This window comes from Triturus cristatus, chromosome 8 (genome assembly GCF_964204655.1).
Source record: "Triturus cristatus chromosome 8, aTriCri1.1, whole genome shotgun sequence".
Taxonomy (NCBI): Eukaryota; Metazoa; Chordata; class Amphibia; order Caudata; family Salamandridae; genus Triturus; species Triturus cristatus.
The window spans coordinates 860,285,068-860,310,737 of record NC_140591.1 but is presented as its reverse complement, the minus strand read 5'-3'; the positions used below and the strand labels follow the sequence as shown (position 1 = coordinate 860,310,737).

Sequence of the window (25,670 nt, the reverse complement as noted above, 5' to 3'; positions counted from 1 at the left end):
CTTCTGACAGCTTCTACTTTCTCAGTCACTGTGCTAGTGAACAATATCCTACTGACAACACAAGAATTCGAGGCATGCTAGAACTGCAATAAACAGATGTTGGTCACATATTCACATAAGATTTGTCTATTATATTTACGTTCTGTTCATGACACAGTCAAGTGGCTTGAAAATCCTGTAGAATAGGAGGCAATATCACCAACAGGAGGGGTACATCACCAAATAGAACAAGAGGCCATGGTCAAGGCATAGGTATCGCTCCAAGTTGCAATCCTGCTCATGATGCCACTTCAGTGATAAATCTATGTCCCGCTCAAATTTAAAGTCAAAACAAAACCATAAAAAGATGAACTCATCCTACCACTTGAAATCAAGCAAGACGGCATGAAGACAATAGTTGCACCCCTCCAAAGTCACCTGAATTGGGAGTCGATTCTGCAGTTGGTTTTGGTGTGCCCTGAATTTCCCAGTCAGTTGTTGATCCCACAACAGATAGTAGTCTTCAAGAAGGCCATGCTGCAGATTTTGGTGCACCACCAGCTCTCTCTGGTGTCCCTTCTGATTCTAGAGAGCCATAGATGTCTCCATTTTGACTACCGCCAGCTGAGCACCCCGTTACTCTCTGCCACCTTGGCACACGTTAGCAGGCATTTATTGACTCTGATGAGGACTTTGACTCCAGCACCATGGTTCCCACCAGTTTCTTCTGTGCCGACACTCACTCCACCCGAAGAACCGGTTCTAACACTCTTAGACCCCGAGCTGTTGTCTGCCAGATCCATATCGTTATAGAACTATGAAATTTTAATTGTGACCCCAATTGTCATTCAGCCCAATTCAAATCCAAGACCTCTGCTGGAGCACCACTATCGGCAGAGGATCCATGAAGTTTTAGGCTCGGAATATGACCCATTGCAGGAGACACCCTCGGTCTTCCAAGACACGGATAATGAGTAAGGGTATGGATTGCTTTCTCCCTTGTTATACATGTATATAGACTTCTTAAAATGGAGCTAGACTTGCCACTGGAACAAAATGCCTAATTTGCAGAGGCAATTCAAGAGACAGTGGAAGCATTAGTGCTGCAGTTGCCCACCACTGAGAGGAAAACAAATGTATTGACTGAGATTCTTTTAACCAAGGCCTTCTTCATCTGAGCCATTATTGCTATGCAATGACACCCTTATAGCTACATGGGCCTAACCATGTTCATGTTTGCCAATTCGTCGACCTGTGATTTCGCAGTACAGAGCAGCTCCTGGTGATCCTGACTTTCTAAGAAAGCACCGCACACCGGAAAGCTTTATTGTTCAATCTTCAATGAGTAGGGTAATTCCTATTTACTTTCCGGTCTGTGTTGTTACAGATGCCAGTCTTTTCAGCCTGCCACACAGCAGTCGTCACAGCCCTTTCAAAGTGGTGACTGAAGTACTGGAAGCAATTGCGCAAGTCAGCAGGGACAGGCACCTTTGCATTCTCCTTTCCCTCCTGCAATGGCTATTAAGTCGCTTTAGTCTACCCTCAGTGACTCATGCCTGGCCAGCTGGAGACAGGATTCATCATTTCGTCCCTGACAGGAGATCCATCACATCAGACAGGGGGGTCTAGCAGATTGTTCAAAGGGGATACACCACACCCTCCATTTGTTCTACACCCCATCGTCCATCAATATCGGGGTTAATTTCAGAATAGCATTCTGCAAAACCAATGCAGGAGGTCAGTCTTTGGCGCTCGAAAGGTACCATTAGTGGGTACCAGACTCGCAAAGGAGGACGGTTACCTCACAGCTTTTCTGGACCACCGTCTGGCAAACACCTTTCTAAAAAAGGACACATTTAAAATGCTCACATAGACACAGATTCTCTCTGCTTTGGACCCAGGAGATTAGATTAAGTCCCGGCACTTGCAGACCACCTTTTTCTATACATACCCACTGTGCAGTTACCAGTGGCTCAAAGGTGGGCAATAACACCTTCAATATGCCATGCTCCCCTTCAGCCTTACCTTAGACCCTCTGGTGTACATGTGAAAGTGTAAAAGTGATGTCACAGCCCATTTTCAGAAGTCGGGTGTACTCCCGGCAATCGTTTGTAGTCAAACTATAATAGATACGTAAACTAATGTGATGTTTGCAGTGTGTCTTGTAATTGATATGTGTGCTTTTTCAATAATTATAGTCCTTCTGCTGAAAAACATACTACTACCTAGCCTTTTTAGGCAATGACAGAAAAGATAGCAATGTAATGTCTTTCAAAAATAATATGATCACATTTCTAATGGTTTATTTACAACTTGCAATTTAAAAACAGTAACACAAACATCTTTACATTAAAATTATGAAAACAATATTTGAATCTTAGTAGGCACACAATTGATGGCTCTTCAGGACATCACTGGAGGACAGAGTAGATGAAAAAGTAATCCAGAATTATAAATACCTGGAAAGGCCCTAATTGTAACTTCATGCAAAATTTCTACAGCTTGCTTCACTTATTTGAAGTGTATTATTTGTTTAGAAATCAGGGTGACAGAAACGTCGGCTGTATCTGTTGATTTCCAGAACATGCAGCAACCAGGAAATCATTTGTGTTCTGCATATTACGGATTACAGAACCTGTAAAAGCTTTCGAATATTCTAGAGCCACTTATAATGATACATATCCTACATTGTTTATTTAGTTGGCTAATACTTAGGGAGCATACCTAACACACGATCCAAATAGTATGCTATTGTACCAGTAAACTATAAAGTTAATTGTGCAGTGGCCTGTATTCAGGGTTAGAAACTCTAAATATGATCTACACACCAAAGTGCAAGAGTCTGACCCAAGATTAAAATATCAAATAAAATATCAATCAACACTTTAAAAACACATCCTTGCATAGTAATAGGTTGTTGCCCTATAGAATGTCAATGTGGTGAAATGAATCTTAGATCATTAAGATATTCAAGAAACGATAACCGAACACCTTTTTAAATCAATGCGAGTGAGAGATAAGACTAAATCAGTCAAGACAAACTGATGAAGGAGAACGCAGCTGCTATACATATATACTAGATGACAATCCGTTATAAAACATGGTAAACATACACGCCCAGGTAGCGTGGGGTTTCAGAAATGAAAATTGTCTTCCAGTCTTCAAAATAAAATATTTGTGTCAAAAACATACTTGAATATTTGGTAGTCATACATGTTCTGCTGTAATGCATTTTAATTGGCAGTGATAACAATACTTACAATATGCAATCATATAGTTCAGTTTGCTTTTGTAAACAGAACATCTGGGTGAAGAAAAGAGCAATTAGCTGTATGTTAGCAGTTCCTCTCTGTCAAAGATGTTCATATTAAACCAGCATTACAGTACTTCAACCAAACAAAATCTTTCTTTAAATATTAATACCATCACATAGGCGTAGCCGTATATTATTTATAACCTCAAACTTAGTAAAATCAATTTTACGGCGTTTCAATTATTAAACTCCAATATCAAAGTTTTAAAAGGTTTCAAAGAATACATTTTATTGTACACGGTCTTTCACATGTAATTTACACAACATGGTACATGTATGCTCAGAGCTGGAGTCTCTCTCATCATTCAAGGTTTCTTTAGTTTACAAACCTGAGTAATTTTTTTCAGTCCTGGCTAACAGGTAAAAACTATTTTACAAAATTGTGCAATTTAAACGGTTTATATATATTATGGTCATTTAAGACAACACATCAGTAATGTCAACCCCAAAATGCAACACATCCTAATGCAATTTAACACTACTGAATTGCATGTGTACCTTTTATCTTATAGGGATGAAAATCTGGCTCACTAGTGCTGTTTCAAATGACTTTTAAATAAACAACTTTTATGAAACAATTTTTTTAGATCCTTCCCTGTCCATGAATTTCAGTTGGTACGAACAATAAGGTAGCAGAACATTGTTAAGGCTGGACATAAAATAGGAAATCCCATCAGAAAACAAAATAGTTAGCGTAGGTTAGTATTCCAGTCAAACGTCATCCTTTTGAATCCCATTCTATGTGGTTGGTCTGGATGTCCACAATGTACATACACTATAAAACATTATGTTAGCTTTCCAAGGCATCAAGAATTTTCATAATTTGTTGTTTGATGACTTTGGTAGCCTCTCCTGCATTTGGAATTATATACCTTGAAAGGAAAAAGAAATAATATATAGTAGTTAGGTCTTACCAACAAAAAAGCACCAAGTTTCAAATCACTATTTTAGCAAAAGGCTAACGGGGAGTAAAATTGAATTCAGTTCAGTCCAACTTGGATACTCTTATGCTCTTCTTATACACAGTTGTTTACCCATACGTTATTGATAAAATGTCTTTTCCTCAACATCTTAAAACTGTTTCCTGTGTGCACCCAAAGTTCAAATAAAAAATAATAACCAAAGAATGTGTAATATAGTTTTGGTGAGTTCTGGAAAGGTAGACCTTGATCTCTATGTAGACAAGAGTGCCATCATTTAAGCCAACATCAAACTACTCTGTCAAGACAAGTTTGGTTCCTGCTTCAAACATTAAAGCCTCTTACTGTTGTCAAGATTATAGCTCTTTGCTCGACCAAGAAACACACTTGGTGGGAACAACCTACAGGGCCATGGACAGATGGCGGTATAACATACTCACACACACAGGGTACACTTCGGGTTCCAGGGAAGTTGGAATACTAGTTTGAAAATCATTGCTGCTCACGGTTCCCAAAAAATGAGCAGACGCCAGCGGTCGGTATGTAGCTCTTACTGGTACCTGGGAAAGGACAACTCTGAACATAATTAGTATGTATGTCCCTCCATGACTGCATGACCATACGCTCCCAGCACTGAGCTCCCGACTGCTTAGTCTCCCTGCAGGGGAATAATTCATGGGTGGGGACTTTAATATGGCCTTCATTGATTTTGAGGACCGTTGGCCCCCTTGGCGGGTGGTGTCCCCAGGTCGTCCCTTAGCAGATTTTCTCTCTGCGCTCGGCCTAGTGGACACACTTAACCTCTCGACCCAACACTACACTTTTCACTCTGGGGAACATGGTAGACTTTCTGGATTTGATTTTTTAATTACTTTGGCTTATGGGCTCCCTCTATTTCGCGAGGTCCGGAACTTGACCAGAGGCATCTATGACCACTCAACGCTTTGGGCTGTATATGGCTAGATACTCCCCTGGTGCGCGCTGAGATACGCTCAATCCCTGGTAGCTAAAAATTCCCAGCATTAGGGAAGTATTTGTACATACCACAGATTGCTACTTCACAGAGAATGAGACATCTGTAGACTCAGCACAGACTTTGTCCTATATAGGTTTCCCACAGTCATCAAGGGTCAGGGTCTATCATGAATACTTGGCCACAAGAAGGATAGAAGGGCCGAGTTGGAGACACTGGAGCACGAGATCTTAGTTCTAGAGACTAAATTGACAGGTCCAGACAAAGCAGATATTAAACACATCCTAATACTTAAACAAAGACTATATAGACACGTGGTAACTGAGCCTGCCAGAGGGTAATGCGAGTTTAATAGGTGTGAGACAAAGCGGTAAAGCTCATAGCGTGGCTGGGGAGGATGGAGCGGGCAAGCCACTTGGTTTTGAACATTCACACAGAGGAAGGGCACTGGGCGACTGATAGGCAGGGAATTACCGAAGCCTTCGCCTCCTATTATACCCAGCTTTACTCTCCAATGCGGATAGCTACGGTGGAAGAATCCCACGACCTACTGGTGGATATAGCACTTCCCACCCTTACAAGGTACAACACTAACATCCGTATATGCAAGAACTGAACTCAGGCAAGGTAATCGGCCCTAATGGTATGCCAATAGAACTCTATAAGCTCACTGCTCAGAGACGTGCCCCGTACTTGTTGTGAATGTTTAAGGAAGATAAAGATCAACAAATTCTTTCAAGGGATCAGAGGTTAGCCACCATAGTCTTTATATGAAAGGGGGGCAAACCACTGGACGACTGTGCTTCGTATAGACTGATTTCGCTCCTTAACGCCAAAGTCAAAATACTGGCCAAACTCTTGGCTTCTAGATTGATCCAAATTATTGCCAGACTAAATCCATCCTGATTCATCCAGCTTTATTCCAGGACGCTGTACTGCTCTTAATCTTTGGTCGCTCCATGGAATGCTTGATCACACTGGCAGAATTCGGGAGGACGCTTTATTCCTCAGGTTGGACACCTGTAAGGCTTTCGACATCTTTGAGGTGACCCTTCTTTTTGAAATATTGACGAGGATGGGCTTTAGCCCTAATTTCATAGCATGGGTAAGACTCTTCTACACCAAGCCCCTAGCACAGGTAACTGTTGAGGCGGGGGGATTTCCCTCGTATTTAGCTTTCAGCAAGGCACTAGACAGGGCTGCCCACTCTCCCCACTCGTCTTCTCACTCGTTCTGGAACCCTTGGCAGCCTGGATCAGGACAGATTCACTGATCCACTGTCTCCAATAGACTTAGAAATGGGAGGACAGAATTTCGCTCAATGCGGATGACATCCTGCTGTATGTGGCAGGCCACCAGTTCCCTCTTGACAGAATTATGCACATACTCACCCTCTATGGTCAGTATTCAAAATATGTGATTAATTGGACAAAAACTATAATTCACATTCTATAAAGGCCAGCGCCTGAATTGCCACAGGTGTTTGAAGCGTAGATAGTCTTCGATGGGTTCTGCTACTTCGGTATCTTTTTTAGGGCCAACCTGGCCCATTTACATGAAAAAAAAACCTATCACTGCCTCTGACGCGACTTAAGAGCGATGTGCAATACTGGAGGTCCCTACTGTTGTCTTTACTTGGTTGGGTTGTGTTATTTGAAATGCTGACACTGCCTTGTTTCCTTTATGCACTACATAATACACACACCATACCCAATCCATGCGGCCTAATTTCAGGTTATAGAGTCAGCCCTCAGAATGCTGCTTTGGGATGGGGAACCAGCACGCATAGCACTGAACAAACTCACAAGGGGGTGGTATGATAGAGGGACAGTGCTTCCCGACACCCAGAAGTATTACTGGGAAGCTCACCTTGCAACCATTAATCAATGGGTACACCTCCCCTCTATACTAGGCCACGACACTTGACATTCCAGGGACCTACAGCGGTCATGGTTAAAATTTGGTAGCATACAGTCCCAGCCCTGGGATGGAAGGGTAAAATAACCCAGGCCACCCCTTTGTGGTATTCTGAAGCATTGGGTACCCTGGGTAGACAACCCAGGCTTGACATGTGGGATCGTATTGGTCTTTCCAGGGCGGGTGATCTATGGTCTCCGGGGGATGTTTCATTCACCGACTTACAGCAAGACTATCATTTGGCCTCTACTAAAACGTTCTATTACCTGCAGGTTCGACAAGCCCTCTGAGCGGTACTTCCTCCAAGAACAGGAACTACCTGAATCCTTCCCCTTGGAGGACAGACTACTTGACAACTTCATGCCCCACAAGGCAACTTCACTCACATACTACAAACTGATTAACAATTCCCTTGACACTGTCCAATGTTTTCAGGAGCACTTGGACCTAGATTTGGGAGGTTTAGAGGACAACGAATAGCGTGAGGCCCTTGCCTCCTCGAAAGAGATAGCGATTAGCTCTGGGTTTCGCTTAGTACAGCTCAAGCTATTACATAGGACCTACTATGCCGGCACAAGTAAAAATGGGTAGAGCAACAGATGCAAAGTGCTGCAGGCAGTGTGGACAGCTGGGTACCTTATATCATATAATTTGGGATTGCTGCGCTGTGCAGTTCTATTTGGAGTCCGTGGTAAATTGTATGACCAGCCTGTGCCTGAGTGAGATGCCATTCTCAGCCATGTGGTGCTTGCTCAATACTTGGGACGTAACTGATATAAATCGTATGGAGTGAACCTGGATGATCCTGGCTTGGCTATCGCCAAGAGCAATACTGCTCGATTGTGGGGGACGGAGACCGCACCATGTCATAGAGACTGGAAGTGAGACATGGACTGGAGCATGGTGGCTGAAAAGGTGGTTCATGAGGGTAGGGGTTGTCCTAAAAAGTGGGAGAAAATTTGGGGCCACAGAAATGATTATAGAGGTGGCCCTTGTACCTCACTCACTCAGGCGAGTGCGACTGCTTCCTTCTTAACTACATTAATAATGCTCTAGCTACCGGGCAGAAGAGCAACTGATGGGAAATGTGTCTGACGTATTGATGTTCAGATGCTTATTGGCTATCCACTGATATATGATTGTGATGTAATGTGGTGCACTGACCTATTTTTCGCTTTATATTACTTAATAAAAATATCTTTAAAAAGAAAGTTGGTAGTTCTTTTTCTGATAAGGTCTACCTCCAAAAGAAACCTGACAAATGGATAGAAAACCTAGATTTTACCCTTTGTAATTCCAATATGTCTGAACTTTATAAATCTACTAAAAGAAACAATTTAGATCTAAATTTAAACTATATCTAAAAAAACTGATATTTAGATTATAATGGGCTCCAAGTAAACATGGACATGTAGAGTTAATACATTCTACACTGATCTCCTGGATAAAACCGATTTGATAGTGGTTTCCTTAAGTACATCTCCATTATTGAAGGTGGTTATGGTGGCATACTGGCTATCAAGCCCACCCAAGTCTCCACAGCACATTCTGGCAGATGTAGTGCAAAATATTCCATACTCATTGTAAGTAGTGGTTGCTTGAATGTCCAAAAGCAGCTGATGCTGTAGCCCCTGATTTGAGTTTTATACTTACCTTCTCTTCAGATATGCTAAGTCTCCATGTTGGTTGGTGGGGAACATAATTTGCTACAGGATCCAGTAAGCAACTTGACCCCAGTCACATGTCCATTACTGCTGCTGTTCCATTTAATTCCATCTTCAGCTAAGTTGCCCAAACCAAAAAAAATGGTTATGTCATGGATTCTCTTTAAATTGCTAAAACTCAGAACTCTATGGTTTGAAAAGCATGGACAGCTCCTTCTCCACAGGACTGAATAGTTACTTGAGATGTGAGGATATGTTGTCAATTGTATTTTTTTTTGCACCCTTGTTGCCCTATTTTCTTTTGTTGGTGTGGTTGCTCCCTGGCTTGTTAGATCGTTTTAGCTTACTTATTTACACATACGGACTCTTATCTTATAGTGAGGTATTAAGCAATTTATGCACTGAAGTCGTTAAGAAATGTCATATGTTATGTACACTTAACGGTCTAGTTGCTCATCTCAGATTTGGAAACATTTAATACAGTATGTGTTTTACAACAACCCTTAAATGAATAACAGTGTAGGTGCCCAATTGTAGCGCTAGAGGCACTCTTGTGGTTTGAGACACTGTGATGACCTTTGACTACCATTATTTTAACTGACTTTAGTGTGTTACTTCATCCTAGCCTGGATGTACGACGGTCCTGCATAAGCCTTGCTTCTCTTCTTTCTTGTAATCTTGCTGTCTTTCAGTGGGAGCTGTCATGGAGTAGAACAGTCTTGCCAAGAGCAGAGTGTGTGGGATGTGCATTTGAAAGCGTGAAAGGGAGAGAGAGTTGTGGAATGTACTTTTTGGTCTTAAAGTGCAGTGTTGTGGGGAGTGATGCACACATGTGCTCGGTGTTGTAAATTGAGGAATGAAGTGCGTGAATCAGTTGTGCACAGTTGTGCATTGTGTTGTACATTAATGAGAATTATTATGAGCTTTTGGCTTTGACATGGCCTCATGTCATCCTTTGCCTTGCTTCAGCTTTTCTGGGTGCACAACAGTGCTTGCAAGTTGCTTGGGTTATTCACGTTGAAGGTCTTTCTGTTTTGGTGATGGATTGTTTATGTACTCTGAAAGGCTTTCGCGAGCTTTGTTGAGATAAAGGCTGGAACATGTGAGATTTGAAGAAGGGAACGTGAGAGCTCCTTTCTGCCGTGGGAATGCTTGCCTGGAACTTGGCCAGTCCTGGTAAGATTCCCCTGTCCCAGAGGGAGTTCTTTCTCAAACATTCTAGTGTGTTTAAAGCTGAGGGTTGTGGACTTAGAAACCGGGAGTTTGGAATCCAAGCGAGGACGGACGCATCTATTTCAGAGCGTGGACCCTGGTTGCTGAAGCTCTCAATCACGCCTGTTTACTTCTCCAGTCTGAGATGCGGTGTTTTGCACCAGGTGATGTATTGAGTTTTGGTTATTGTCATTGTGATGTTTGGCCAGTGGCTTTGATCATTTGAGGTGTTTTCTTTGTGATGTAGGAGTGAGTTGAGGTGCACAGCCAAAGTAATCATATTATATATATATATATATATATTTTTTTTTTTAAACAATGTGCCAGAGCTACGAGAGGTCACTCGACAGCCTTCTGCCATCTGGCTTCACAATGCAGACTGCTTTTCTGCTCCAATTAATATTTTCATTGCCAACGCGTTTCAAGGTCAAAGCCTCTTCTTCCTGTGTATATATATATTTATTCACTGAAAAAACCAAAGGTTTTACGAAAAGTTATAGTTAGTTGGACATTTCACTCGTATAACTATAACTCGCGCCCCCGCAATGTACTGCCGATGACGTCACATATTACATCACTCGTGACATGGTCAGTGACATCACTGATGACATCACTGATGACATCTCAAATGACATCACTCATGACATCATCCAGTGACTGTCTTTCTGTAAAGTTTAAATATGATTAATATATATAGGGAAAGGGATATTGAAAAATGTGTGGGTGTATAAGTGTCTGAATGGATGATTTAGTAGGTGCGTGACTGACTCTATAAGTGAGTGATTAAACGTATCTTACTGAATGCATGGGTTAGTGACTAAACTGTGTGAATGTCTGTATCTGTCTGTTGGTGTGTAAGCGGCTGCATGGGTTTGTGAATAGCTACATGAGTGTCTAGATGAGTTATTGATTGGTTGTCTGAGTATCTGTATGGGTGCCTGAGTGTTTGTGTGGGTGGGGTGTGTGTGACTCTCTGCATAGATGTGTGAGTGGGTGATTCACTGGGTGCATGGTTTCAAGAGTGCATCTGTGATGGACTGTATGGGTAGGTGAGTGTGTATGGGTATGTTAGTGAGTGAATGTGTATCTCAGTGGTACATGTGTGAGTAACTACATATGTGAAAGGCAGTATATATGTGTGTTAGAGTATATAAATGGCTATACGTGAGAGTGTGTGATTATGAGAGTAGCTGTATGGATGAGTGTGTGCTTGTATCAGTGATTGTATAAGAGCGTAAGAATGTGATAGTATTTGAGTAAGTGAGCTGGTATAACTGTATAGGTGATTAAATGGGAGTGTGATTAATTATTTGCATGACTGACTAGGTGTGTGAGTACCTCTATGGATGAGTGGCGGTGTGTGAGTGTCTATATAGGTGTATGAGTGTATATGACAGTCCTGTACTGAGTGACTGTAAGTATGAGTGACTGTACGGGTGAGTGAGTGGATGTGTGTCTAGACCTAAGAATCAGTGAGTGGGTATGTAGTTATTGATCTTGGAGTGTCTATGATTTTGAGAATGGCAGTCTGTAATTTAGAGTGGGTGTATCAAAAGTTATATTAGGGTGTGAGAAGATGCATGAAATTATCACATGGATGATGTCATCAGTGATGTCATTTGAGATGTCATCAGTGATGTCACTGACCATGTCATGAGTGATGTAATGTGTGACATCATCAGCAGTGCATTGCGGGGGCGCGAGTTATAGTTAGCTGAACTAACTATAATGGGGGAATTTCTCTGGTTTTGTATGAGTGAAATGTCCAACTAACTATAACTTTCCCTAAAACCTATGGTTTTTTCAGTGACTTTCAAATGCTAATTTCCAACTATAACGTGCCTGAAACCTATGGTTTTTTAAAGCGAATTTCTAAGGTTTTTTAAATGCTAATTTCTAACTATAACGTGCCTGAAACCTATGGTTTTTTAAGTGAATTTCAAAGGTTTTTTAAATGCTAGTTTGTAACTATGCCAACAGAGGTAGGACATGTGATGAAAGAAGAAACAACGCACAGAAAGAAAAAAAAGAAATGCAGAAAGAAGCAACAGAAGTCCACAAAGACGAAGAAAAGTGCAGGAAGAAGAAGCGATGTGCAGAAAGAACCAAGAGAGGAGCAGAAAGTCCTACTGTGCCCACAACTTTTTCAGACGGGTACTGGTGGTAACGGACTGACTAACCAGGCCTAGAGCCAGTGCTATGCTAAAACACACTTAGAATACAGTGAAAACACCTACATACACTAGGGAACACTATGCGTTGGGGTACCCTGTAATTGGCATGACCTCCTCTGTAAGTCCCTAGTACATTATAGGGCAGGGGGATTAAAACTACCTCTTAAAACGCGCCACGGGGCGCGTTTGCACACTGGTGAAGGGAGGGGTGGGCCTGAGGTTACATGTGTGCAAGCAAAATTCCCCAACTTAAAACACGCCACAGGGCGTGTTTCCACACTTGTGGCATCAGGCCACGCCCCCTCCCTGCACCACCCCGTGGCGCGTTTTGAGTTGGGGGATAAAGTCCCCTTGAATCCTGAGAGTCCCTGGAGTCCAACTATCGCACAAGGTACCTCCAAGTAAGCACCACAGAGCTGCGTTGCATAAAGGTGTAAAAAGGGGCATGGCCTCTGAACACCTCTCTGCAACGCAGCTCCCTGGCGCATACTGGAGGTACCTGGTGGGCTAGTTGGCCCCCAGGGATCCTCAGTATTCAAGGGGCCCCGGGGACCCCATCCCCCGGGGACCCTCAGTATTCAAGGGGCCCCGGGGACCCCATCCCGCGGGGCCGGCCTTTCAGTGTTTTTAAATTCTTTTATAATGGGGAGGGGGACCACTCCCGGGCCACTAATGGCCCCGGGGCTTGGCCTTTCGTTAGGGACCGTGGGGGGGTCCCCAATTCCCCCATGGTCCCGCCTCCTCGCCGCCTCCGCGAGGCTCCCGCCCTGTCATTGCAAACAGCAGTGTCCCGGGGGTGGGCCCCCCGTCCCTGGGGGGTGGCGGTCCCCAGGGTCATCACTGGCTCCAGGAGGGGGGCTGCGAGGCCCCCCTCCCAACATTAGCAAAGCCCCGGGGAGGTGGTGGTCCCTGGGGCTCTGGGGTCCGTAACGGCATGAGCCCCCCGCAAATCTGTGAAGAAAGCCCCGGGGGGTGGCGATCCCTGGGGCTTGGGGGTTCTTGGAGGCACCCCACCTATTTAAAATAAAAGCCCCGGGGGGTGGCAGTTCCCGAAGCTGCGGGGGGGGGGGGCTGTGTGTCCCCTTGCAAATAATCATAGAAAGCCCCGGGGACTTGGCCCACCCGTGGGCTGATTAATAACGATGCACTTCGTTTTTTTATATTCGCGGCCGGATCCGTGGATCCTCCGCGCATCCAGCGATTTAAAAAAAAAATGCTTTTTTTGGCCATGGGGGTCCTTGTGGGACCCCCTAAGCAGGCCTAGGGGGTCAGGGTGTTTCTATCCTGCTCCATTTTCTTGTTTTTCGCGTTTTTGTTCCTGTTTTCTTGTGCCTCGGTTCTACCGATGGCTGCCAACACTTCCTGGTTTGAAGTGTTGACAGCCAATTAGAATGCAGCTCGTGATTGGGAGGGTACATGGATCCTCCGCGCCTCTAAATATCCAAACTTTTATTTTTGATTTTCTCAGCAACTACTTAACGGATTTACACCATTTTTAAAAAGGTCGCTTTCTGAGCCAACCAGTACCTTTTTGCCAAATTTGGGTAAATCCGTTCAGTAGTTTCGGCTGTATCCTTGCATAAAGTTTCCTATGGGAAATGGATTTTGTTACTCTTATTTTTTAAATTTCTCAGCAACTGCTGAACAGATTCACACCATTTAAACAAAAGTTCTCTTTCTGAACCAAGGGCTACCTTTTTGCCAAATTTGGTGTAATTCCGTTCAGCAGTTCGGGCAGTAGTCGTGTCTAGGAAATAACATGGAGAAACGCATTTTGGGACCCTCCTCTTTTCTCGGCCCATGCTTGGCGAATCACCCAGAAAATTTCAGGATAGGAGCTGACCGGAGTGGGACCAACATTTTGAAAATTTCGCGAAGATTCGTCAAGTGGCGCCAAAGTTATTGGGAAAACGGTCCTAACTATAACTACCTACTGGCGACTGCCAGTAGGTAATATATATCTTTCTGATCTCTTGCAGGACGTCCAGTATATTTGCTCGAGTCTTATCTCATATTATCTGCTGCTTGTTTATTAATCAGTATTATTCATGCATTTAGATTATTGCTTGCATATAAACATATATATCTCTTTGTATATTTGAACATTCTGCATTTGACATCTGGGAAAGCCGTTCTGTTACAGAGCATTGTGTAAAATAAACCCCAAGCCTTATTCAAAAGAGAGAGAGTCCTTGCATTTTGTAAAAATAAAACCCTTTTCTAAAGGTGCTGTGTTAAATTGTTTTGACTGCGCCGGGTGTTGGGCTACCTTGTGGAAGATTCTGAGATTAACTGATAGTCGCAATCAAAACACCAATATAACCAATTCTCCTACTGAGGGATCTGGCTGAATGAGGTCCCCATAAAGGTTTTTATAGCTCAATTGTTTATACAAACATCCCCACTTCTGTCACATCAGACCTTTGAAATGGCAGTTGAAAAGGCACACTGGTTCCACTTCTTACCCCCTAAATCCTCGACAAAGCCCAAGGATATTTTTTTTTACTCTAGCGATTTTCTGGCGACGTACGAGATATAAAATGGATTGACCATCTAAACTGGACAAGGTTTGATTTTGTGAGCAGTGATTTTGATAAAAAACTGAAAGCATTTGGGACAGTTGTACAAGCTACTTATCTTCAGTAACGCCTTATCTGGTAGATAGTTTTTAGAAGCAGATTACTTACCTCTGAATTTTCTCAATGTCAGACTGGATCCGGAAGATTTTTCTTAGAGTAATACCCCTGCGCGCCGGTAGGTGGTGTCAGTTGGCTCCGCATGACCTCGTTGGTGTCGGTCACGCCAGAAGTGATGTCCGTGTAACCTATATAGGCACCACTTCGGTGCACTGACGTCAGTTACTTTTCACGACTTTCCATGCCAGAAACGCGGAGCCATGAATAGTACTGACATTTGTGTTTCTGAAAAACTAGGGGCCTCAAAGGGAAAGACCTTGACCCTAGAAACATGTCCGCAGCGCGGGAAGGTTATGTGGGCCAGTAAGGAATCTGCGGCTAGACACTATCTCTACCAGATAAGGTGATACCAAAGGTAAGTAACTTGTCCATCTGATAGAGACATCTAGCTACAGATTTCTTACCTTTGAAAAGATACCCAAGCAATACCATCCCCTGAGCAGGGTTGCGGACATGCTTCAGACTAGAAAGTCCTGCAGGATCGAGTGGGCAAAATGACCGCCCTGGTGACCTGACTGTCCAGGCTGTAATGCTTGGTAAACTTGTGCAGGGACGACCACTTTGCTGCCTGATAGATTTCCAGGACTTGGACTCCATATGCTAACGCAATGGTAGCACTTTAACCCTAATAGAATGAGCCCTTAAGCCTTCAGGACCCTACTTCTTTGTCAAAGCGTAGCCTATCTATATGCAGAAAACAACCCATCATGAGATGGGTTCAGGCGGTGAAGTCGCTCCTTTTCCTTAGAGGGATGTGGAGGAGCGTACAAAGTGAACAAGGTGACAGATTGGCCCATAGGAAAAGGTGTTACCACTTTCAGGAGGAAAGAGGCTCTAGTGTGAAGTGCCAATTTGTCAGGGAATATCGTAAATAAAATAAAAAGGAGGCTTGAACGATAGAGCCTGCAGCTCGTTCACTCTCCTTGCAGATGCGAGTGTCACTAATAAGGCTATTTTTATTGTGAGCAGCAACAGGGGGAAATTGTGCAGGGGCTCGAAAGGAGCACACATGAGAAAGGTGAGCAGGCCTCGAAAAATCCACTGGCAATAGCGAGTGAGATTTGATCAAGTTGAACTATTTTTAGAATGTACTCGTTGGCGAGTTAACTTAAGCTGAAAGGAACAGGTGTTCTGTTCTTTCAGAAAGTGAATGAGCAATAAAGACGCCTTCAAATCTTGTTTTTGTCTTGAAACATTTGCAGTCTGTTCAAGGACAGAGGTCAACTGTTAGTTTGTTTTTACTAATTGTTGCTCATCTGTTCCTGGAAAATGGTGTTTAATTTTCTTTCTCTTATTATAGCACGTGCTTTTTGTCAAGACCGTTATCTACAATAATTGTAAAAAAATGGCTGCAAAATTTCAGGTTTTTTTTCGAACACAACATTTAAACAGCTTGTAAATGAATAGTACAAGTATTTTAAAATATATAAGGAATTATGAAAAAACTTTTTTTTGTAATACAGAAGTGTGATGCTAACAAAGATTTACATAGGAGCAAAACAAATCAGCACACTTTACTTGGTGATGTGCAAATGACAAATATTTGCTGAAACTCGATTTTCGGACATTGTGCAATATATTGTTTTAAAACCACAGGTCAGTGGAAAATACTGTGGCCATTTCAATGTAAAATCTGCTGATTGCAAATGACAGTGTGCTGCTACTTTATGCTTTAATTATGTATTTAACAAAAGTGGCCGTTTTAAACATGATTTGAGAAACATTCCTGCCCCCGCACTGATGACAATGCGGTTAATTAACTGAGGCAAATCAGCGGTCATGTGTATTTTATATGTGGCTAGATTTGTATTATATATGGAGCAAAGGTTTAGCCTATTAAATCAAACAAAAGATTCTTCTGTACAGCAGACATGCTGAACTCGCATATTCGAAGGTGCTCTCATGTGATCAAGACGAAAATGGAGAGTCTGTGAATTAAAATACTTGCCCAGGATCACATAATTTTAAACCAGTTTATGTGTCATGAGCATTTTAAGGAGGTTGAATAGATTATTTAAGTCACTAGACCGGCAGGTCTAGTAAAATTTTTAGGATTTTTCGAGACCTGATGAGAACCAAATTAAGGTCCCACTGAGGCTCAATGAAGGGGGGAGGTGGAAACATATGTACAAGGCTTTTTAGGAATCTATGTACAATGGGTGACTCAAATAAAGAAGGTTGGTCTGGCAACCTCAGGAAAGCAGACAAATACCCTTTCAGGGTGCCCAGGTAAGAGCCCTGCAGGTCACGGATCAAAATAAAAAGTAAAACATTGGAAAGGGAAGCCAAAAGAGGGTCGATAGGCTTCTCTGTACAATATATAAAAAATGTCTTCCACCAGCAGGCGAATACTGTCTTAGTGGTGTGACGCCTGGCTGCCAGAATAACATTACAAAATTTGGGAGGAAGGCTGAAAGCTATTAACTGCTGCCCTTCAATCTCCATGAAAGAAGATGTAGAGTTGACAGGTTCGGTGGAGAACCTTCCCTGCTGCTGTGACAGAAGATCCTCCTGAAGGAGCAGTGTTGGACAGGCCACACGAAGGGCTTGCTCCCTCCCCGCACGACAGGGCCCGAGCTCCGGCCCACCAGGCATAATCCACGAAAATCACCTGTACCCAGTCTCCCGACGGATCTTCTGCCCTCGGACCTCTACTCATCACGGGGCCCAGCCCCACCGGCTCCCCCGGCCGGTTCAAGCCGCCATCTTGGGCCCTGCACCACGAGGCCGCGTGGCCTCGCCCCGACCCTAACCCCGGGCCTGGCCGGCCCCGACATCCCGGCACCACCATCCACCCGGGAGGTGAGCGGACCACTTGGCAGGTCAATGGGAGGACGAAGTGTCAAGAGCTCTTCCCCCGCCAGGTGCCGATCGCCTCCAGCTCCCCCAGGCGCTGGCTCCACCCCCTGCTGGGTGTCTGGACACCTTCATCCCGGGCCCTCCGACCTCCAAGTGCGAGGGTCCGGACATCAAAGGGCGCCTGCCCTATAACTGGGGCAACTCCGGAGCAGGAAGGCAGTTGTATCCTGGAGTCGAGAGACACCGAGAGAACTCAGCCTTGACGGACTACTGGCGCTGCCGTAGCCCGCTCTTGTGAACCATCGTCCTGCCTGCTGGCGCTGCCGCGGCCTTCTACAACATCCATCCTCGTCGGGACCTGCTGGCGCTGCCGCGGCCCGTTGTAACGACCATCCTCACCGGGACCTGCTGGCGCTGCCGCGGACCGTACATCGACCATCTTTCCGGGACCTGCTGGCGCTGCCGCGGCCCGTTGTAACGACCATCCTCACCGGGACCTGCTGGCGCTGCCGCGGACCGTACATCGACCATCTTTCCGGGACCTGCTGGCGCTGCCGCGGCCCGTACCAACTAAGCTCGAGGATTGTGAGCTAATCATCATCTCATCCAAACTACCTGACTGGTAGACAGACTGTCCCGCTACCCCTTACCCTGCTTTGAGAGACTTGAATCGAGGGGACCCCTGAGTCCAGACCTCCTTGTACCATTCAACCGTACCTTAAGAAGTGCTTATAAAGAACACTGAACCTTATCCGTGTGTGGTATCTGTCTGTGGGGGGGAAGTTACTTGTCTGTACGATCGCTGGAGACGGCTCTCCCCGGAGACCTCTCCTCCTGACCCCGGCCGACCCTCCCGGTCCGTCTATCCTTTCTAACATTGGTGGCCAGCGGCGCGATCCGAATCAACGCGTAATCGTACAGAGAGTAGCTCACCCCACGACAACAACACGATGTCAGCCAAAGATAGCAACTCCACCGAGAAATTCCAAATGGATAAATTAGAAGAATACAACCACCGCGAACTGAGACAATTCTGCATAGAACTTGGCATTGCTACCACCGGCCTGAGTACCAAAGATGATCTAAAGCACGCCCTAGAGTCGTGGACAGGAACTGGGGTCGCCGGACCCTCCGACCAAAGCAGCATCACACCAGAGGGGAACGCTACGGCTCCCGAGGAGCGGGGAACGGGCCTCTCGCAGGAGGAGATCCGAGAAAGAGAAAGAACCAGATTGCACGAGTTGGAAATGGCACGACTCAAGATGGATGGGGAACTCAAGTTAGCTGAACAGAAACTCAACCTCGAGCACATGCGGCTCCGAGATGAACGAGAAGAGAAGCAGAGACAGAGAGAGCTGGAGGAGAAAAAAATAACGCTCGAGCACGAGCGCAAACTGGCGGAAATAGAACTTCGGAAACAGAATAAAGAACTGGGGGTGCCTGAGCGACCACACACCCCGGGGCCAATCGAGAAAAAAGTCCACATCCCCAAGGATGTTGTCCGCGAGTATGTCCGAGAAGACGACATACAACAGTGGTTTAAAGCCTACGAGATCGCCATGACCTCCCACCGGATCGACCGGAGTGATTGGGGAGCCGGACTCTGGGGGAGGTTTATCAACGAGGGGCGCGATGCCCTACTGCAGCTCCCAGATCACCAAATGTCGTCCTACGACCACATGAAGGCTGCCCTCCTCACCCGCTACGGCCTCACACCCGAGATGTACCGCCAGAGGTTCAGAGATTGCACCCGGATCCCAGGTACAACTTGGGTAGAATACGTGAACTATTTCAGCCGTGCCTTCAAGGGTTGGATAAAGGGGAGCCAGGTCACCACCTACGAACAACTCTTTAACCTGATGGTATGGGAGCACCTGTCGAACAACTGCTTCGTCGAGCTCAGGCAGCACCTCCTCGACAGTAAGCTGACTGACCCCCGGCAGCTCGCCGCCGAAGCTGACCGATGGGAAAGCACCCGAGTGGGCCGGAGGGGGCCACACGAACAGAACAGAAACAAGCAAGGCCAGCACCGTCCTCGGGGAGGAGGAGGGGGCCAGGGGCGAGGGAGAGACGCCTTGCCCGCAACACCCGTGGCCAGCACCGCGGCTCCGGCCGGTCGGGGCAACCCCCCGTGGCGTCCTGGGGTCCGAGCCAACGTCACGTGCCACCGATGCCAGCGAGTCGGCCACTACGCCAATGACCCGAGCTGCCCGCAGAACCAAACACCCAAGCCCCGCCAGGTAGCTGCCGCCGCCCTGGGGGAAGAGCGATCATTGGAGGAACCAGAGGAGTATGAGCCGGCCCAGCAAGAGTGGGAACCGGCCGCCATGGTCCTGGCGTGCTTAGGGGGAAGAGACATGGTCCCGCGGGCTCCCCTACCCGCTAACACCAGGAAATACGGTCAGTGGGTGACCATTAATGGACAGCGAGCCGAGGCCTTGCGTGACACAGGCGCCAGTGTGACGGCCGTCCGCTGTCACCTGGTGAAGCCCGAGCAGATCCTGCCGAACATTCTCTGCCCCGTCCGCTCGGCAGACAACTCTGAAAGTATGTGTCAAATGGCCTGCGTTCCATTCGAATGGGGAGGGGTCTCCGGCCTGTTGAAGGTGACGGTCCGGGACGATGCCCCCGTGGACTGCCTCCTGGGGAATGACCTCGAGAGTTCCCCGTGGGCCACCGTTGAGAGAAGAGAGCACCTGGGGATGCTGGGCCTCCCGGACTGGGCCTGCATAACCACCCGGTCCATGGCCGCCCGTGCCGTCCCTCGATCAGAAGAACCAGAATGGCCAGCACCTCCGCCCCCAGTCGCCCCAGTAGAAGACAACGACGAGGCCAGCCTCCCAGACCCGACGGCCGAAGGGGACGCGCAACCCCAGGACCTTCCTGACCTGGCTCAGTGGCGTCAAGAGGGGGGGCCCACCCAAGCACAGTTCCGCCAGGAACAAAAGACCTGTCCCTCCCTCGAGGGACTCCGCCGACAAGCCAGCGCCCAGAACGCAGGGGACTCCACCGGAACTCACTGGGTCTACTGGGATAACGACCTGCTATACAGCGAGCAAAGAATCGCCGAGCTGGGGGCCGGTCGAGTACTGGTGGTACCTCTCCGCTTCAGAGACTTTCTGCTCAACCTGGCCCACGATGTCCCCCTGGCTGGACACCTGGGCCAAGATAAAACGTACAACCGCCTAGTGACCCACTTTTTCTGGCCGAAGATGAGGAACGACGTCCTGAACCACTGCCGATCTTGCCCCACATGCCAAGCCAGCGGGAAGAGTGGTCGGAAGCTGAAAGCCCCTCTGCAACCCTTCCCTGTGGTCACCACCCCGTTCGAGAGGGTGGGGATAGACATCGTGGGGCCTCTGGACCCCTGCACGGCACAAGGACACAGGTTCATCTTAGTACTGGTGGACCATGCCACCCGCTACCCCGAGGCGGTGCCCCTACGGACCGTGACAGCTCCGGTGGTTGGCCGGGCCCTAATGGGGATCTTCTCCCGGGTAGGCTTCCCCCGAGAAGTCGTCAGCGACCGAGGCACGAACTTTATATCCAAATACATGAAGTCCCTCTGGCAACAATGCGGGGTCACCTACAGATTCACGACCCCCTATCACCCCCAAGGGAACGGACTAGTGGAGCGTTTTAACCGCACCCTCAAGGGGATGATTGGGGGATTGGAAGAGCCCCTCCGTCGCCAGTGGGATGTACTACTCCCGTGCCTCCTCTTCGCCTACCGCGAAGTTCCCCAGAAGTCCCTCGGTTTTAGCCCTTTCGAACTCCTGTACGGGCACCCTGTGCGAGGGCCCCTCAGCCTAGTAAAAGAAGGTTGGGAGATGGCCCCCCTAAAGACCCCTCCAGACGTCTTCAAATACCTCCTGGCCCTACGCAATCAGACCCGGCGCTTCAGAGAGATGGCCAAGGCGAACCTCGAGGCCAGCCAGGAGGACATGAAGAAGTGGTATGATCACAATGCCTCCTCCGTTGAGTTCGAGCCTGGACAACAAGTATGGGTGATGTCCCCCACCGAACCATGTGCCTTGCAAGATAAGTGGACGGGGCCCTTCAAAGTGGTCGAGCGCAAAAGCCCCGTCACTTACCTCATCGACCTGGGGACCTCCCGGAACCCCCTTCGGGTCCTCCACACCAACCGACTCAAACCACACTTTGTGCGCTCAGAACTCAGCCTCCTGATGGCTACGGACAGTGGGGCAGAGGAAGACTCCGAACCCCTCCCGGATCTTCTGAAGACTCAGGAGAATGACGGCTCCGTGGACGGGGTCCGGCTCTCTGACGCCCTCACTTCGGAGCAACGCCAGGGCTGCCGGAACCTCCTGCTGCAGTTCGCTACCCTGTTCTCCCTCACCCCCGGGGTCACCCCTTGGTGTTTGCACGACGTGGACACCGGGGACAGTCCCCCTGTCCGACACCGGGCCTACCGCGTACCAGATCGGGTACGGGCCTGCATACAGGAGGAGGTGGCCAAGATGCTCACAATCGGGGTCATCGAGCCCTCGGACAGTCCCTGGGCCAGTCCGGTTGTATTGGTCCCCAAAGCCGCTGCCCCCGGCACCGCACCTGAACTGAGATTCTGCGTCGACTACCGGGGCTTGAACGCTGTCACCCGGACCGACGCTCATCCGATCCCCCGAGCAGACGAGCTGATCGACCGGCTGGGGGCCGCCCGCTACCTCAGTATCTTCGACCTAACAGCGGGCTACTGGCAGATCGGCCTCACACCCAGGGCTCAGGAACGGTCAGCCTTCTCTACCCCCGATGGCCACTACCAATTCAAGGTCATGCCCTTCGGCATGAAGAATGCCCCCGCCACGTTTCAACGCCTCGTGAACCAGGTCTTGGCGGGGCTCGAAGAGTTCAGCGCTGCCTACCTGGACGATATCGCTGTATACAGCCGCCACTGGCCCGACCACCTCCGTCACCTCCAAGAGGTCCTACAGGCCCTCCAGCGGGCCGGCCTCACAATTAAGGCCGGCAAGTGCCAAATTGGCCAAGGGTCTGTGACCTACCTTGGGCACCAAGTGGGAAGCGGGCTGGTGGCCCCGCTACAACTTAAGATTGCTGCCATCCAGTCCTGGCAGCCCCCCGTCACCCAGACCGAGGTCAGAGCCTTCTTGGGGCTCACCGGCTACTACCGGCGGTTCGTGAAGGACTACGGCAGCATCGGTGGGCCCCTCACGGGTCTCACGTCCAAGAACCAACCGAAGCGGATTAACTGGACCCCCGATTGTCAAGCGGCCTTCGAGAAGCTGAAGGCCGCCCTGTGCACCGCCCCTGTGCTCCAGGCCCCCGATTACGGTCGGGAATTCGTGGTACAGACCGACGCCTCCGACCACGGCATCGGAGCCGTCCTTTCTCAGTTAAACCCCGAAGGTCATGACCAGCCGGTGGCCTTCATCAGTCGACGTCTCCTGGCCCGAGAACAGCGCTGGAGCACCATCGAGAGGGAGGCCTTCGCAGTGGTGTGGGCCCTCAAAAAGCTCCGGCCCTATCTCTTCGGTACCCACTTCCGGGTACAAACCGACCATCGACCCCTGCAGTGGCTGATGCAAATGCGGGGGGAGAACCCAAAACTCTTGCGCTGGTCCATTTCCCTGCAGGGAATGGACTTCACTGTGGAGCACCGACCAGGCCAAGACCACGCCAACGCGGATGGCCTGTCCCGCTTTTTCCGCCTCGACGAAGAGAGTCCCCAAGGAGATGGGTGACTCTCCCCGCCTTCAGCTGGGGGGGACGCATGTTGGACAGGCCACACGAAGGGCTTGCTCCCTCCCCGCACGACAGGGCCCGAGCTCCGGCCCACCAGGCATAATCCACGAAAATCACCTGTACCCCGTCTCCCGACGGATCTTCTGCCCTCGGACCTCTACTCATCACGGGGCCCAGCCCCACCGGCTCCCCCGGCCGGTTCAAGCCGCCATCTTGGGCCCTGCACCACGAGGCCGCGTGGCCTCGCCCCGACCCTAACCCCGGGCTTGGCCGGCCCCGACATCCCGGCACCACCATCCACCCGGGAGGTGAGCGGACCACTTGGCAGGTCAATGGGAGGACGAAGTGTCAAGAGCTCTTCCCCCGCCAGGTGCCGATCGCCTCCAGCTCCCCCAGGCGCTGGCTCCACCCCCTGCTGGGTGTCTGGACACCTTCATCCCGGGCCCTCCGACCTCCAAGTGCGAGGGTCCGGACATCAAAGGGCGCCTGCCCTATAACTGGGGCAACTCCGGAGCAGGAAGGCAGTTGTATCCTGGAGTCGAGAGACACCGAGAGAACTCAGCCTTGACGGACTACTGGCGCTGCCGTAGCCCGCTCTTGTGAACCATCGTCCTGCCTGCTGGCGCTGCCGCGGCCTTCTACAACATCCATCCTCGTCGGGACCTGCTGGCGCTGCCGCGGCCTGTTGTAACGACCATCCTCACCGGGACCTGCTGGCGCTGCCGCGGACCGTACATCGACCATCTTTCCGGGACCTGCTGGCGCTGCCGCGGCCCGTTGTAACGACCATCCTCACCGGGACCTGCTGGCGCTGCCGCGGACCGTACATCGACCATCTTTCCGGGACCTGCTGGCGCTGCCGCGGCCCGTACCAACTAAGCTCGAGGATTGTGAGCTAATCATCATCTCATCCAAACTACCTGACTGGTAGACAGACTGTCCCGCTACCCCTTACCCTGCTTTGAGAGACTTGAATTGAGGGGACCCCTGAGTCCAGACCTCCTTGTACCATTCAACCGTACCTTAAGAAGTGCTTATAAAGAACACTGAACCTTATCCGTGTGTGGTATCTGTCTGTGGGGGGGGGAAGTTACTTGTCTGTACGATCGCTGGAGACGGCTCTCCCCGGAGACCTCTCCTCCTGACCCCGGCCGACCCTCCCGGTCCGTCTATCCTTTCTAACAAGCAGTCTGATCGGAGGATTGATCCTCATTTGCAAAAGCTCGGGAGACCACACTCTCCGTACCCAATCCAGAGCCACAAGGATGACTTGGGCCCAGTCGTTCCTGTCCTTCTTGAAAACTCAGGACAGGAGTGGTATGGGCTGAAAGGCGTACAGGAGGCCTGAGCTCCACTCAAGAAGAGAGCCGACTTGGAAACTCCAGTGTGCAAAACTTCTGACATTGCCCGTTCTCTGCGGAGGTGAACAGATCTAACAGAGGCTCTTACTACTGCTCAAAGAGAACTTGCACCACCTCTGGATGGAGACACCACTTGTATACCCTAGACATTGACAGCTGAGTTAATCCGCCTTGGCGCTCAAGGATCCGGCCAGGTTTTGAACCACTAGGGATATGTCCTGCTGTTCCAGTCATGTCCAGAAATGCAGGGCCACTTCACAAGGAGTCCACAACTCCACTCCGCCCTGTTTGTTGCAGTACCACATAGCAATAGTGTGGTATGTGAACACTTGAGCTAGCCTTCCTTTGATGGAGGGTAGAAAGGCTTTCAAATTTGTTTTTCTGCTTTTGTTGATGTTTTGAAATATTGGTGCTGCTTCAAAATGTACTGCATCCTGATGTTTGTGTATGAGCTGCATTATACCAGCAAAAACCTCAATAACATTTGTTATCAAAAAAAGAAAGACTTTCAAAGCCCATCGGATCGCTCGGTGCACCAGCATGTTGATGTGAAGTCTGGATTCACCTCTCCCAGATGGCTGCCCCATTTCAGAAGGGAAGCATCTGTCACTAGTGCAAGAATCGGTTAGGGAAAGGAGAGGGGTCTGCCTCTGACCAAATCGCTATTTGTCAGCCACCATCGTCAGCCACCACTGCAGGTCTTGTGCAGTTCCCTCCCAGATCTGGACCATGTCTAAGATATTCCAATGATGCTGCAGAGTTCATATATGCCATCTGGCATGCGCCACTAGCAGGATGCCATGAGGCTCAGTAGACTCAGAGTAATTCTCACCGAAACTCAGGATAGAGGCTGAAACATCAGTATCACAGCCTCAATATCCTGAACTCGTCACTCGGTAGGATAGACCCGAAACAGCACTGTGTCCAGAACAGCTCAGATG

The 25,670-nt window shown here is 48.4% G+C and overlaps 1 protein-coding gene across 4 annotated transcripts in view; it reads right to left on the bottom strand.

Moving 5' to 3' along the window:
* Window positions 1-2,260: 2,260 nt before the first annotated feature.
* The window catches only part of TBC1D23 (TBC1 domain family member 23), a 558,574-nt gene continuing 535,164 nt past the window's right edge, over window positions 2,261-25,670 (bottom strand). For all 4 annotated transcript variants that reach the window (XM_085622378.1, XM_085622377.1, XM_085622376.1 and 1 more), the window contains one exon: window positions 2,261-4,164. In XM_085622378.1, the coding sequence (XP_085478504.1) occupies window positions 4,083-4,164 (82 nt within the window). In that variant the 3' untranslated portion in view covers window positions 2,261-4,082. The remainder of the gene's footprint in view (window positions 4,165-25,670) is intronic.